This window comes from Mauremys reevesii, linkage group 4 (genome assembly GCF_016161935.1).
Source record: "Mauremys reevesii isolate NIE-2019 linkage group 4, ASM1616193v1, whole genome shotgun sequence".
Lineage (NCBI taxonomy): Eukaryota > Metazoa > Chordata > Testudines > Geoemydidae > Mauremys > Mauremys reevesii.
The window spans coordinates 17,880,684-17,896,738 of record NC_052626.1 but is presented as its reverse complement, the minus strand read 5'-3'; the positions used below and the strand labels follow the sequence as shown (position 1 = coordinate 17,896,738).

At 44.2% G+C, this 16,055-nt stretch overlaps 1 protein-coding gene across 4 annotated transcripts in view; it reads left to right on the top strand.

Annotated features, from left to right (window-relative positions):
* CEP170B (centrosomal protein 170B) overlaps window positions 1–16,055 on the top strand; it is a 143,911-nt gene that overhangs the window by 116,212 nt on the left and 11,644 nt on the right. For all 4 annotated transcript variants that reach the window (XM_039536697.1, XM_039536698.1, XM_039536695.1 and 1 more), the window contains exons 13-14: window positions 1,110–1,356; window positions 6,592–6,751. In XM_039536697.1, coding sequence (XP_039392631.1) covers window positions 1,110–1,356; window positions 6,592–6,751 — 407 coding nt within the window. The remainder of the gene's footprint in view (window positions 1–1,109; window positions 1,357–6,591; window positions 6,752–16,055) is intronic.

The following is a 16,055-nucleotide window of genomic DNA, read 5'->3' as shown; positions in this document are numbered from 1 at the left end:
CCTTCTCAGCTGAATTATGAACAGATTCATTTTTCTGATAACTTTGTCATGAGCCAAGGCTCTTAGAAAGTGGTAACTGAGCTAGTAATGTGTCTAGGAGTGTTCTGTTCATAGTTAAGGGGTAACTGCATGTCTATAGATCGTTGCTCTCCACATTTCATATGCCAAATGCAATATTTTCATTTGTCTGATACCACCTATGTCCAGTACTTCTGTCATTGGCTTTAGTTGATTGTTGTGGTTTAGTATTGTGATAACCTTGGTGACACAGTGAAGCTTTTAAGTGTATTCAGGTCATACTTTAGTTTTAAATAAAGTGGCTAATTCTGTCTTCTGTAGATTATCATGGCAGAACATAAGAGGTGAAACCATTAATTATTAAGTAATGTAATGGGATATTAAACAAACAAATATTGGGAGCCCAAGTTTCAAATGTAGGCACTGAGTTGGCCTAATGTCGAGACATAGGTGCCTAAAAATGAGTATCTAAGTGCTTAAGGACCTGCTTCAGAGCCCAGGGAAATTGAAGGAGAAGACGCTCATTGACTTTAGGAGACGTTGGAGCAAGCCCTGAATACTCATTTGAATACTTTCCTGAGGCATTTGAAATCCTGTTAAAAGAGAGTGCAGATTTTCACAAATAAAATGGATCATGAAAATCTATGCTTCATTTAATCCCCCCCCCTTTTTTTTATTTTTATTTTTTTACTTCCAGCTCACCTTTAAGATGCTCGGCACACTTGAAAATTGGGCCCTGGGAACTTCTAGGAATCTAACTTGTGTATTACTTATAGATGGGGCTTCTGTGTATGGAAAATCAAGTCTGACAATAATAACTGAGTATGTTTAGTTGATAACAGTCAATAGGCTTTTCCACTGGAATTTATAACTTCAAATTCATATAGCTGGTGGCAGATCCATTAAAATAGTGAGCGGTTTTTAAATGAGCTCTACCAAAGTTTCCCTTAACTGACAAGATGCACAGAAACTCTCCAGGCCTTTCTTTGTGTTTGTGGGCTAGTTTGTACTGCTCCTTGTTTTGCCCGCTGTAGTTAGTCTGAAATCTCTTCCGCTTCTTCTTCATCTGAAACCAATTCATTTTTTATAAGCTTCAAGACGGAGACAGCAGGGTTCAGATTACACTTCTACTTCAGAGGAGGAGTATGGCTCAAATCACAGCTCCCCTAAACACAAACGCTCCCATACTTCAACAGCCACGCAGACGCCTCGGCCGCACAGTTCTGGGCTGAGCCGGCAGAAGCACAGCGGGAGAGAAACGGATGATGACGAAGACTACGATGAGCCTGACCCCTTCAACTTCAGCGCACAAACAGCCGAGATAGCCGAGATAGCCAGGTGAGCTGGAGTCACGGTGCCAAGCCATACTGGGAAAACCGATCTCCTGCGTTACCTCAGAGTTCAAACCAAGCTGGAAGGAGGGAGCCTGGGGAGAGAGAATCCAGCATTGTAAGAGAATGTAGTTAGAGAATAAAGTATACCCTCTAGGGGCACCTGTGAGCTGTGGAGTGACACAGTACAGCCTGTCATGCTGCCAAGTGTTAGCCCTTTCCTCCTCACTTGGAGGGTCCTTGCGTCATATAATGACATGAGCTGGTTGTATGTTTACTCCATCAGCTGAAATTTGATCACTCCTCTTGCTTTATCCGTTCATTCTCTTCCCCCCCCCCTTCCCCCCAGTTAAACACAGTTCTGGTTTTAGGGTCTGATGCAGCTCCCATTTTCTATTGCCTTCAGTGAGGGCCCATTGTGTTTTGGCTGCTTCTGTTCCTGCTTTAGCAGCAAACCTAAAATACATGCTTGTCTGTACCCTCCTGTTTACTTTAGCAGTCCCATTTACACTCCTGTAACTCCCCGGCTCATAGGGGTTTATAACTAGGTCATAAAACTTCTCTGTGACCCAGCCTGCGAGTTTATTTTATGTTACTGTTGGTTTAAATGATTGGGCCATATGGGGTCAGGGAGGAAAATACGGGAGTGGTGACAGCTGCACTGACAGATGTGCTGTGATGAATTGTATCTGTGCAGAGGCACATTTGTCTTTAACAAGACTTCATGTGTAAAAGGCAGTGGGCATTTGAAGGAGTGATTTGAGGAATGATGGAGCAGAGGGAAGGAAAGGGTGCCACTGTAGTTAAGGCACTGGACTGAAACCCAGGAGATCTGAATTCAGCTCTGCCACAGACTTTTTGTGTGACCTTGACCAAGTTACTTAATCTTGCTGTGCCTCAATTCCCCATCTGTAAAATGAGGATAATACCACCTCATTTCTTCCACCTGTTCTCTGACCTGTCTGTTTAAATTGTAAGTTTGACAGGGAAGAGTGGGAGCCGGCAGCGTGATTCCCTTTTATTAATAGACAGTTACCTATTATAGTTAGAGGGCAACAAATACATAAATACTCTTCTCCTTCCCTGTTACCAGTTGCTGTAGTTGCTTTTGGGTTGTCACATCTTTGCACTTCAGAGGTGGGGGTGAAGTGTTAATGGAAGCAGGGGTGGCAGTGCAATTGAAACTGTAAGGTTAACGAAGCCACTGGGAAATTCCCTTACTAAGATACGTTCTGCACTGTGTCATAGTATGAACCCCCCTACCCCAGCATTTCTCAAACGGGGGTTTGTGGACCCCTGGAGTTCCCTGAGGGTACTCCAAGGGGTCTGCGGGCCCCAGTGATCAACTCTTCCCCCTCCCTCTCAGGGCTGTTCCCCGGCATGCTGGAGGTGCTGGTTTGGATGGAGCAGAGTGGGGACGGGGCACGCTCAGGGGAGGGGACGGAATGATCTCCAGAGCCACTGGCCCCGCTGATCAGATAGGGTTGCCAATCCTCTCAGTTTAACCAGGAGTCTTCCAGAATCAGGTTCTATCTCCTGGAGGCTACTAACGCTGAACCGGGAGATTTTAGGCACTAAGGGCTAAGGCAGGCTCCCTGCCTGCTCTAGCTCTGCACCGCTCCTGGAAGCAGCCGGCACATCCCTGTGGCCCTTGAAGGGAGAAGGGGTCTCCGCGCGTTGCCCCTGCCCTGAACGCCAACTCTGCTGCTCCCATTGGCTGGAAACTGAGGCCAATGGGAGCTGCGGGGGTGGTGCCTGCAGACTGGGGCAGCGCACGGAGACCCCCTGGCCTCCTCACCTAGGAGCTGCTGCCAGAGGAATTACCAGTTGCTTTCGGGAGCCGCCTGAGATAAGTGCCGCCCAGCTGGAGCCTGCGCCCCTCTCGCACCCCAATCCCCAGCCCAGAGCCCACACCCCCTCCTACGGGGGCAGGAAGAGGTGGGGCGGGGCATTGGGGGAAGGAGTGGAGTGGAGGCTGGGCCTGGGGCTGAGTGGCAGAGCCATCCCTTGGGTAGGGCGAATGGGGCAACCACTCCTCGCACTTTGGGGGGCCCTGTGGGCTAGTGCGATTGGCTGGCACGGTCGGTCCCGGAAGACCCGGTGCAGCGAGGCCCCCAGCCGGAGCCCTGAGCCGCCATGGCACTATATCCAACAATAGCCCCACGGTAGCCGCCAGCAACTGCCAGCAGCAGCAGGCGGCCCAGCACCAGGCTGGATCCATCCTGCCGGCCCAGCCACCGATGCAGAGCTGGGGCCTCAAACTGGTGGGCGCTGATTTGCAGTGGCACTGGAACATTTTTAATAGTGGGGGTGCTGAAAGCCAGCCCCCTCGCCCCTGTGCACCCCCTCCCCCAGCTGAGGCCAGGAGAAAAGCCCCAGGTGCGGGGCTGGCAGCTGGGACTCTGGGCGCACAGGGCTGGCAGCCAGGACCCTGGGTGTGATGCAACACCCCCCGCATCCCTAGTTCCCACGCCTATGCTGATTTGTCCCTGGGCCCGCACCCCCTTAGGGACGGCCTTGCTGAGCAGGGTGGCTTGGGGGGTCCCTGAAAATTTTTAAATCAAAATGGGGGTCCTCAGATTGCTAAAGTTTGAGAACTGCTGCCCTTCACAAAGGTTTACAGCTCTCCCGGAGCCCAGCACCCTTTGCTCTCTCACCAGCATCTTGAGAGCACCTGCCCTTGCCATGGTATCTTAGCAGCTCCCACCATCTGGACATTTTCCAGCAACTGCCTGGCAGCTCTACTACTCCTCCCCTGATGGGCTGTACATTGCCTGTTTCCAGGACCAGGCACTCACCCTGCTACCTACTTTCCAACTGCAAAGCTGTCCGGCTAGCTCCCTGTCCCTCTGGCACTTTACCTTCTCTCCCATCTCCAGCTACCAACCTGACCTCTCTGCCAGCAGCTACTCATCTGACTTTTGCCCTGCTAATATTTTCCCCCCTTCACACCTGAAAATTAAAAAATCTGGTTTGAAGTGATTGATTAAGCCTCACGGCACAAGTAAGGTAGGCGGGTGGGATTGTCCCCTTCCTTTGAAGGCCTGCCGAGGTACAGGGAGGCTGTGATTTGCCCCACATTCACACAGCCCATGGCACATGTGGAATAGAACCTAGGAATCCTCACTCTCAGGCCTGTGCTCTAACCACTAAAGGATAGTCCTTGCCTTTCCAAATTTAAACAGGCTTTGAAGCCACTGATGAGCTCATGTGGAGTAGGTTCTCTAGCCAGAATGTCTGTTATATAATGGGTTATTCTGGCTGTTTGGAAGCATCTGGCTGTTGGCATTGTGGAAGTGCATCGGTTTTTAAAGTGGTGGCGTGTGTAAAACAGCACAGTTGGATAGTAAAGAAATACTAGTTTTCTTGATTATAGGAATTCTGTAGTGCCTGCCATTCTTTACATACTTTCAGTTTAAGAAGCCAACTCTTATCTACAGTCAGTCAGTCTTTCCACATTGTCCACAGTATGGATTTTCTAAAGGTTTTTTCTTTTACAAATGTTCCAATTTAAAGGTTAAATCATCCAATCAAAGTAGAAACAATTATCGACTTTGCTTCATAGGAGGATTCCCTAAAAGAGAGAGCACTTTCGATTGCAAAAGCTATAAATAAATGGTTACATCAGATTTGTCTAGCATTGCACTGTGAGCACTCTGCAGAACTCGGTCAAGTAGTCTGGTTCATAATTGCTGCTCTGATTTTCCGCTTCTGCTCCTGCTCCTGAATTAACTGGGCGTGGTTTAGAATAGTAAGTGAGAGTTAAAGGAGAAAATTCCACTTGTTTACAAAGAGGATAATCACATAATTGATGCAGGCTGTGACAACTGTATCTGAAACAGACAAGTGTAGATGGTGCGTGAGACATGCAGATCTAAATATTATTTCATTAGTTCAACTGTACATCTTGTTTCAGAGGAAATCACTTCAAAATATTTTGGTGATCTCATGGTTTAATAAATTACTTGATTACTCCAGTAAAAGAAATACGTCAAAGCAACACTAGCTGTCTGGGAGACAGCTTTAAAGAAATCACATCAGCCTTTTTAAAAAACTAGACCAAGATTTTTAAAAAGTGATTAGTTAGTTTGGGTACCTGATTTTTTTGGTTTTAACTTGATTCCTTAAAGGGGCTTAGGTATTAGATCCCTTTAAAGTATTTCAATCTGGGTGCTTACTTTTCAAGCCTTTTCATTTTTGCATCTCACTTGAGTTGTACAGTGAAACTGAACCGGTCAGTTTCACTTTTGTGGTTTTCATACCTAAGAACAATATTGTTTATCTACTTAGGTTCTTTGGATTCTCATTACCACAGTATCTGGGAGACCGAGTTTCCTATGCAACAAGGGAATGTCAAAATTAAAAAAAAATCATTAACATCTGAAAAGCATCCATGAAAATATTTATTTTCATGTTAGGTTTTGTAAATGTCATTTTTTATGTGTGGTTTTTAAGGAAAAGAAATTGTAAAATTTGAGGTCTAAAGAAAGTTTTTATTTTAAAAACAAACAGATTTGTTTTTGGGTTGCCTATATAATATAACATTTCCTGATGTTATGGTAGAGCCAGTAGAATCAGCCTTTGAGTAAAACATCACAATTTTTGAAACCCCTCTGGCTCCACTCTAAAGAAAATGGACCAGATTCAACCCAGGTTTATGTGAGCTTCTGCCAGTGAAAACCATCGCCCAGGTCCCTGGTGGTGGATAGTGCAGCAGAAGAGGTGGTTGTGCTGATGTAAAGCGATTGCAAACGTCCTTTTCTCAGAGTTTAGAGGCATAGGAGTCCAGTGTGAGGACGGAATGTGATGTGCAGGGGTGTGGATTAAATCAGCACCGTTTCTTAGCAGTTCTTGATGGCAGAGTTCCCTGGGATACCCAAAGCAGGAGTGGCTGCTCTCCCTCAGGCTGAATCCCCCAGGGCTTCTACAGCCTCTGCAGAGGTGTAATTCATACAGTTTTAGTGCATCTGGCCCAGTAAAGACTCCTTTGTAGCCATGGGACAGTGACACCTGCCATTAGAGACCTGCCCGGGATTAGTGTAGAGCCCTGCAGCAGGACTGGGGTCCCACCATGCCCGCTGCCATAATAGCGGGAGTGGGATTAAAGAATAGTCCCAGGCAGGGCTCTACCTGCTGTTGCGTTCAAGGCACTTTTCACAGCCTTTTAAGGATCAGTGTGAGGTTTGTTGTCAGATGCAGTGAGGTCTAATGGATCTGCCTTGTGCTGTGCTGTGTGCCCTAGATTAAGCCAAACCTTGGTGAAAGATGTAGCCATCCTTGCTCGAGAGATTCATGATGTTGCAGGCGATGGGGATTCCCAGAGTTCGTCAGGAACCGGACCAAGCACCTCCCTCAGCTCCGTACCCAACACCCCTGCTTCTACCATATCAGCAAGGGAAGAGGTAAGATTGTTGTCGCGGCAAAAATCTGGGCCACAAAACTGAAGCAAGTGTTCATCTACCCATCCGTGGCAAGGGGAGGGCAGCAGCGCCAGTCTCCAGTTACTACCAGGAGGGGCGGGGAATGCGAACGAAGGAACACTGTCTCTGTGGTGCACACAGCTTTTGTTTGTCATGGTGGCCCCTTCTCTGGCCAGCTTAGACCGAGGTGGGGCCAGGACTTTCCTCAGCTTGGTTCAAAGGGAGGAGTCTTCCCTTGCCAAATGGTAGCAGGCTTGCTCAGCCGGAGGGTTGGGAATAAGTCATTTTATTTAGAGTCTTCAGCAAGCAGTAGAGCTCTGTGGTGAGGGTAAAATAGTCAGCTCCCCGTGGAATTGATACCTCCTGCTCAGGGAGTCTCCCTGGATTAGGAGAATCATAGTCTTCATGGGGAAATCAGTTTCCCATAGTTTACATGCTGTACAGTGATATGATTTTATGCATATTATATAATAGATCCAAAGATATGGGAAAAGTTAATGATCCTTGTGTATTATTTGAGTTAGGTTAGGATCTAAAGGCTCCATTGTTTTTATTCCTGGAGCCTCAGAATGGAGTTTTTAGAGAGTTCCTGAAATAATACCGATAATACAGTTTTTATCCTGCTTTCCACTTGCGGGTAAACCAGGTACACCTGCTCCCCTCTCAGAAAATGGTATTTTCCAACTTAGACTGGGCTTGTGTTTCTATTGTGCAAAGTACAGTTGCTTCACAATACCTTCAGGCAGTGAGATGATAAACATTCTTTTATTGCTTTCCTTGAATCCAAGTACCACACCTGCAAAACTGCTGTTTTGAGCAACTAGATAACAAATTTACCCTTTACTTCCCAGCTTCCAATGACTTTCTTTTAATGCTTGTTAACAGAAATCACAGAGAAACCTACTTATTTCTTTTTATGTAGTGCCATTGGGAGTGTGGCACGTTGTACACATGCAAGAAAGAGAAGTTCCCTGCTGTAGAAGACTGCTTCCTATCTAGGTGCAATAGGAGGGACATGGGAGTGGAATGTTTGTTTGGGGGACGTGTGCTGACTGTGTGTGTGCTGAGCCTAACGGCCTGCTAGGCGAGGCTGAGAGCTTCTTAACAAGGCTGTGATCCCTAAGCCTTTTAGCCCCCATCAACCCTTAACCAGGGGGCGGGGTTACTCGGGGCTACTTAGGGAGACCAGGGCTTTAAAAAGCCTGCGACCAAGTGACCAGAGGAGCTAGCGAACAGGGGATTTTTGCGAGGGAGTTCTCCAGGTGAAGGAGGAGCAATTACGGGACCCTTGGGGTAAGTTTGTTGCCTGTAGCGTGTGTCTATCTCTGTTTGTGGTGTGCTTGCTGCTTGACTGAAATATACCGTGTGCTCTGTTTGTTTGGGGGACCGTGTCCTGACTGTGTGTGTGCTGAGCCTAGCGATCTGCTAGGTAAGGCTGAGAACTTTCTTAACGAGGCTGTGATCCCTAAGCCTTTTAGCACCCATCAACCCTTAACCAGGAGGTGGGGCTACTCAGGGAGACCAGGGCTTTAAAAAGCCCGCTCCTAAGTGACCAGAGGAGCTAGCGAACAGGGGATTTTTGCAAGGGAGTTTACCGGGGAGTCTCTTTGAACGTAAAAGCCAAAAACACCCCCTTGAGATAAACAAAACAACAACAAAGGAACCAGCTGCAGGACTAAAAGGAGAATGCAGGCAGAAGTCCAGCAACAGAGTGGGGGCTACCCAGTTTGTTGCACCCAATGCAGCATGTATGATTATCTTACCCTCTGGGCAGGTGGTGTAAGTGTGCATTTGGTGCCAAGAGCTCCTGGCCCTCAGAGACTGTGAACGGACTTTGTATTAGTAATGGGGGATTCGATCATTAGAAACGTAGATAGCTGGGTTTGCGATGACCGGGAGAACCGCATGGTGACTTGCTTGCCTGGTGTGAAGGTTGCGGATCTCTCAAAACATCTAGATAGACTTATGTGTAGTGCTGCGGGTAAGCCGGTGGTCGTGGTAAATGTAGGTACCAGTGACATAGGGAAGGATAGGAGAGAAGTCCTGGAGGCCAAATTTAGGCTGCTAGGTAAGAAATTGAAGTCCAAGACCTCCATGGTAGCATTCTCTGAGATGCTCCCAGTTCCACGCACAGGGCCAGTTAGACAGGCAGAACTGCAGTGTGTCAATGTGTGGATGAGACAATGGTGTAGGGAGGAAGGGTTTAGATTTGTTAGGAACTGTGGAAACTTTAGGGGGAGCCTATACAGGAAGGATGGGCTCCATATAAACCAAAATGGAACCAGATTGCTTGGCACTTAACATTAAAAAGGTCATTAAACTAAGGGCTGGAGGAAAGCCGGCAGGTGCGGAGGAGCACATGGTTCGGACATCCCTTAGGGGAGGATCTATTAATAGAGAATCTCTGTGTCCTAGTGAGGACAAGAGGATGGAAAATGATAAAATGCAGGCAGGGTCTTATCAGAAACAGTCAAATAAAAAAGAGTCCCATTCAATTACATCGTGTAATGGCAGACAGCTAAAAGGAGACAAGTTTTTAAAGTGCTTATATACAAATGCTAGAAGTCTAAATAATAAAATGGGTGAATTAGAGAGCCTTGTATTAAATGAGGATATTGATATAATAGGCATCACAGAAATTTGGTGGAATGAGGATAATCAATGGAATACAATAATACCAGGGTACAGAATATATCGGAAGGATAGAACAGGTCGTGCTGGTGGGGAGTGGCATTATACATGGAAAAAAAGCATAGGATCAAATGGAGTAAAAATCATAAATGAATCAAACTGTTCCATGCTCTAATAAGAACATAGTGGTAGGGATATATTACCGACCACCTGACCAGGATGGTGATAGTGACTGTGAAATGCTCAGGGAGATTAGAGAGGCTATTAAAATAAAAAACTTAATAATAATAATAATTAATAATTAATAATGGGTGATTTCAGTTATCTCCATATTGACTGGGCACCTGTCACCTCAGGACGGGATGCAGAGATAAAGTTTATTGGCACTTTAAATGACTGCTTCTTGGAGCAGCTAATCCTGGAACCCACAAGAGGAGAGGCAATTCTTGATTTAGTCCTAAGTGGAGCACAGGATCTGGTCCAAGAGGCGAATATAGCTGGACCGCTTAGTAATAGTGACCATAATATAATTAAATTTAATATTCCTATGGCGGCCCAACACTGTATAGGATTTAATTTCAGAAAGGGGAACTATGCAAAACTGACGAGGTTAGTTAAACAGCAATGAAAGGGTACAGTGCCAAAAGTGAAATCTCTGAAAGCTGCGTGAAAACTTTTTAAAAACACCATAATAGAGGCTCAACTTAAATGTATACCCCAAATTAAAAAACGTAGTAAGAGATCCAAAAAAGAGCCACCGTGGCTAAACAACAAAGTAAAAGAGGCAGTGAGAGGCAAAAAGGCATCCTTTAAAAAGTGGAAGTTAAATCCTAGTGAGGAAAATAGAAAGGAGCATAAACACTGGCAAATGAAGTGTAAAAATACAACTAGGAAGGCCAAAAAAGAATTTGAGGAAAAGTTAGCCCAAGACTCAAAAAGTAATAGCAATTTTTTTTTAAGTACATCAGAAGCAGGAAGCCTGCTAAACAACCAGTGGGGCCACTGGACAATCGAAGTGCTAAAGGAGTACTCAAGGACAATAAGGCCATTGCGGAGAAACTAAATGAATTCTTTGCATCGGTCTTCATGGCTGAGGATGTGAGTGAGATTCCCAAACCTGAACCATTCCTTTTAGGTGACAAATCTGAGGAACTGTCCCAGATTGAGGTATCATTAGAGGAGGTTTTGGAACAAATTGATAAATTAAACAGCAATAAGTCACCAGGACCAGATGATATTCACCCAAGAGTTTTGAAGGAACTCAAATGTGAAATTGCAGAACTACTAACTGTAGTCTGTAACCTATCATTTAAATCAGCTTGTGTACCAGATGACTGGAGGATAGCTAATGTGACACCAATTTTTAAAAAGGGCTCTGGAGGTGATCCCAGCAATTACAGGCGTGTAAGCCTGACTTCAGTACCGGGCACACTGGTTGAAACTATAATAAAGAACAATATTGTCAGACATATAGATGAACATAATTTGTTGAGGAAGAGTCAACATGGTTTTAGTAAAGGGAAATCATGCCTCACCAATCTACTAGAATTCTTTGAGGGGGGTCAACAAGCATGTGGACCAAGGGGATCCAGTGGATATAGTGTACTTAGATTTTCAGAAAGCCTGTGTCAAGGTCACTCACCAAAGGCTCTGAAGCAAAGTAAGCTGCCATGGGATAAGAGGGAAGGTGCTTTCATGGACTGGTAACTGGTTAAAAGATAGGAAACAAAGGGTAGGTATAAATAGTCAGTTTTCAGAATGGAGAGAGGTAAATAGTGGTGTCCCCCAGGGGTCTGTTCTGGGACCAGTCCCATTCAACATATTCATAAATGATCTGGAAAAAGGGGTAAAGAGTGAGATGGCAAAATTTGCAGATGATACAAAATTACTAAAGATAGTTAAGACCCAGGCAGACTGCAAAGAGCTACAAAAGGATCTCTAAAACTGGGTGACTGGGCAACAAAATGGCAGATGAAATTTAATGTTGATAAATGCAAAGTAATGCACATTGGAAAGCATAATCCCAACTATACATATAAAATGATGGGGTCTAAATTAGCTGTTACCACCCAAGAAAGAGATCTTGCGGTCATTGTGGATAGTTCTCTGAAACCATCCACTGAATGTGCAGCGGCAGTCAAAAAAGCGAACAGAATGCTGGGAATAATTAAGAAAGGGATAGATAATAGGACAGAAAATATCATGTTGCCTCTATATAAATCCATGGTACGCCCACATCTTGAATACTGTGTGCAGATGTGGTCGCCCCATCTCAAAAAAGATATATTGGAATTGGAAAAGGTTCAGAAAAGGGCAACAAAAATGATTAGGGGTATGGAACGGCTTGCGTATGAGGAGAGATTAATAAGACTGGGACTTTTTGGGTTGGAAAAGAGACAGCTAAGGGGAAATATGATTGAGGTCTATAAAATCATGACTGGTGTAGAGAAAGTAGATAAGGAAGTGTTGTTTACTATTTCTCATAACACAAGAACTAGGGGTCGCCAAATGAAATTAATAGACAGCAGGTTTAAAACAAATAAAAGGAAGTATTTCTTCACACAACACAAAACCTGGGGAACTCCTTGCCAGAGGATGTTGTGAAGGCCAGGACCATAACACGGTTCAAAAAAGAACTAGATAAATTCATGGAGGATAAGTCCATCAATGGCTATTAGCCAGGATGGGCAGGAATGGTGTCCCTAGCCTCTGTTTGCCAGAAGCTGGGAATGGGCGACGGGATGGATCACTTGATGATTACTTGTTCTGTTCATTCCCTCTGGGGAACCTGGCACTGGCCACTGTCAGAAGACAGGATACTGGGCTTGATGAACCTTTGTTCTGACCCAGTAGGGCCATTCTTATGTTCTTATGTCCCCAAACTGTGGGGTACACCCCTCTCAGGAGGCACAGAGGGACATTCAGAGGGGGCACAGCAGGGTCTGCGGGCAGGGAGCACCATCCAGCCCTGCTGTGCTCTCAGCTCTGTTCTGGTCCCGCCCCTAGCTATGGCCATGGCTCCGCCCCCATCCTTGGCTCACGACCGTGGCCCAGCCGCAGCTCCGCACCTGGCCCCGGCCCCACTCCCAGCCTTGGCTCCTGGCCTTGGCTCCCTTCCTGGCCCCAGCTATGGCCCCAGCCTCAGCATGCTTACCCCTGTCCGTGTCTCCCCCAACTCCCCAGGAGCCAGGGCCCTGCGCCCAGCCCCGTCTCCGGGGGGAAGGCAGGGCTGGTACAGATAGGGATAAGGGAGGGCACGACCCGGAAAAGTTTGAGGACCGCTGACCTAGAAGCAAAGTGTCTAAACAATTGTGCTTAGCAGGCGTCTTCTTTAAACCCAAGGTTTTTAGTCATGGTTTTGGAACTGTGCTGTGAGTTCAGTTAGAAGGTGTTAGGGGCCCAGGAGGGCCATAAGAAGCGATTGGAGTATTGAACTCTGGAGCCTTGTCTACACTAAAAATCTTTTCCAAAACATCCCACTATTGCTAATGCCATTTAATCTCCACCACCGTCAGCAACAGTGCAAGCAGGACAGGCTGAAACATTTCCCAATGGAAAAAAGAGGTCACTTTTTTTTTTTTTTTTGCAAAACAGAGAATCATAAAAATGTAGGGGTGGAAGGGACCTCAAGGGGTCACCTAGTCCAACCCCCTGTGCTAATGCAGAGCTGAGTAAACCTAGACCATCCCTGACAGGTGTTTTATCTAACCTGTTATTAAAAAACCCAATGATGGGGATTCCACAACATCCCTTGAAAGCCTTTTCTAGGGCTTAATTATCTTTATAGTTAGAAAGTTTTTCTTGATGTCTAACCTAAATCGCCTTTGCTGCAGATAGTTTGCTGTTGTGCTTTTAATATTGTCTCTTTGAGAAACTGCCAGCTCTTTTAACCTGTTTCCTTTAGATTTTCTTCCCATGGGACCTTACCTACCAATTCTTTGAGTGTGTTAGTCTGCTTTTTTTGATGTCTGTTGTCCTTATTTTGAAGCTCTTACTGCTTCCTTTCCTTAGAATCATTAAATCTATCAATCTTTGACCTAGATTGCCGTCATTCTTCACATTTGCAACCACTTCCTCCCTGTTGGTCAAAATCAGGGCTAAAATGTCCGTCTCCCTGGTTACTTCCTTAGACTTCTGAAACCAGAAGTTGTCCCCAGTACATTCTAAGATCTTACTAGACATTTTATGATTTGCTATATTACTTTTCCATAGATGTCTAGATAGTTTAATTCCCAAATAATACCAAGTCTTGAGTTTTGGATATATTCCCACTAGGGCTGTCAAGCGATAAAAAAAATTAATCACGATTAATCGTGCAGTTAATTGCGCTGTTAAACAATAATAGAATACTATTTATTTACATATTTTAGATGTTTTCTACATTTTCAAATATGTTGATTTCAATTACAACACAGAATACAAAGTGTACAGTGCTCACTTTATATATTTATTACAAATACTTGCATTGTAAAAAACAAAAGAAATAGTATTTATCAGTTCACCTTATACAAGTACTGTAGTGCAATCTCTTTATCATGAAAGTTGAACTTACAAATGTAGAATTATGTACAAAAAATAACTGCATTCAGAAATAAAACGAAGTGAAACTTTAGAGTCTACAAGTCCACTCAGTCCTACTTCTTGTTCAACCAATCACTCAGACAAACAAGTTTGGTTACAATTTGCAGGAGATAATGCTGCCCGCTTTTTGTTTACAATGTCACCTGAAAGTGAGAACAGGCGTTTGCATGGCACTGTTGTAGCCGGTGTCCCAAGATATTTATGTGCCAGATGTGCTAAAGATTCATGTGTCCCTTCATGGTTCAACCACCTTTCCAGGGGACACGTGTCCATGCTGATGACAGGTTCTGCTCGATAATGATTCAAAGCAGAGTGGACCGACGCATGTTTATTTTCATCATCTGAGTCAGATGCCAGCAGCAGAAGGTTGATTTTCTTTTTTGGTGGTTCGGGTTCTGTAGTTTCCACATTGGAGTGTTGCTCTTTTAAGACTTCTGAAAGCACGCTCCACACCTGGTCCCTCTCAGATTTTGGATGGCACTTCAGATTCTTAAATCTTGGGTCGAGTGCTGTAGCTATTTTTAGAAATCTCACATTGGTACCTTCTTTGCATTTTATCAAATATGCTGTGAAAGTGTTCTTAAAATGAACATGTGCTGAGTAATCATCCAAGACTGCTATAACATGAAATATATGGCAGAATGTGGGAAAAATGGAACAGAAGACATACAATTCTCACCCCAAGGAGTTCAGTCACAAATGTAATTAACACATTATTTTTTTAACACACATCATCAGCATGGAAGCATGTCCTTTGGAATGGTGGCCAAAGCATGAAGGGGTATATGAATGTTTAGCATGTCTGGCACATAAATACCTTGCACCATTGGCTACAAAAGTGCCATGCAAACGCCTGTTCTCGTGTTCAGGTGACATTGTAAATAAGAAGCAGGCAGCATTATTTCCCGTAAATGTAAACAAGCTTGGACTGAGTGGACTTGTTTGCTCTAAAGTTTGTATGCTCTTAAGTTTTACATTGTTTTGTTTTTGAGTGCAGTTATGTAACATCAATTTTTTTTTGTTACACTTTCACAACAAAGAGATTACACTACAGTACTTGTATGAGGTAAAGTGAAAAATACTTTCTTTTGTTTATCATTTTTACAGTGGAAATATTTGTAATAAAAATTAATACAAAGTGAGCACTGTACACTTTGTATTCTGTGTTGTAATCGAAATCAATATATTTGAAAATGTAGAAAAACATGCAAAAATATTTTATACATTTCAATTGCTATTCTGTGTTTAACAGTGTGATTAAGCGTGATTAATTTTTTTAATCACGTTTAATTTTTTTGAGTTAATTGCGTAAATTAACTGAAATTAATCAACAGCCCTAATCCTCATCTTTCATGTTCCCGCCTTTCATCCAGCTCTGTTAGTCCCAGTGTGTGTGGCCAGCAATGGCTGACACCATTTTAAGAGTCATGTTGATTAGATTTGCTTCAGACACAGTTAGATGGTACAGAATGGCTCAGAAGCTGGTGGACCATTTGTATTAGGGTGCCTAACATAACTAACACTGGTGGAGCCACACTGATGTTAACAATAGTGGGAAATAGGATAAATCAATGGGATTTTCTAATGACTTCACTGAGAGTTAGATCAAGCCTTTAATGATGAATGGCTTGAGATGCTGAGCTCACATCCTTGTACCGTGTTATTAATGGCACTAAATATGCACTGATATGGGAATTGATAAAAGTGCATAAAATCTGTACGACATTGGATTAAAATCAATAGCGATGTGCCTACAGAGACAGAGGCATTGAAGTGACTTTATATGCTAAATCCAGGCTAAAACGATTATTGTAGATTAATGCAGGGAAGACAAATAAGAGATGGTCAAAGATCATGAGAGAGGGATGCCACATAATGTTAATCAGTGGGCATTTATGAAACAGCTTTATATTAAATGTCCTAAGTGTCGTCCTATATGGAACAGAGCTTTGGGAAAATAAGAAGTCCATTCAACACAAATTGAACTGCTTTCAGTGCAGGAGTCCGTGCAGAATATTCCAAGTAAGCTGGATGTATAGAAGAAGTAATGAAGAGGTCCTAAAATGGGCACAAT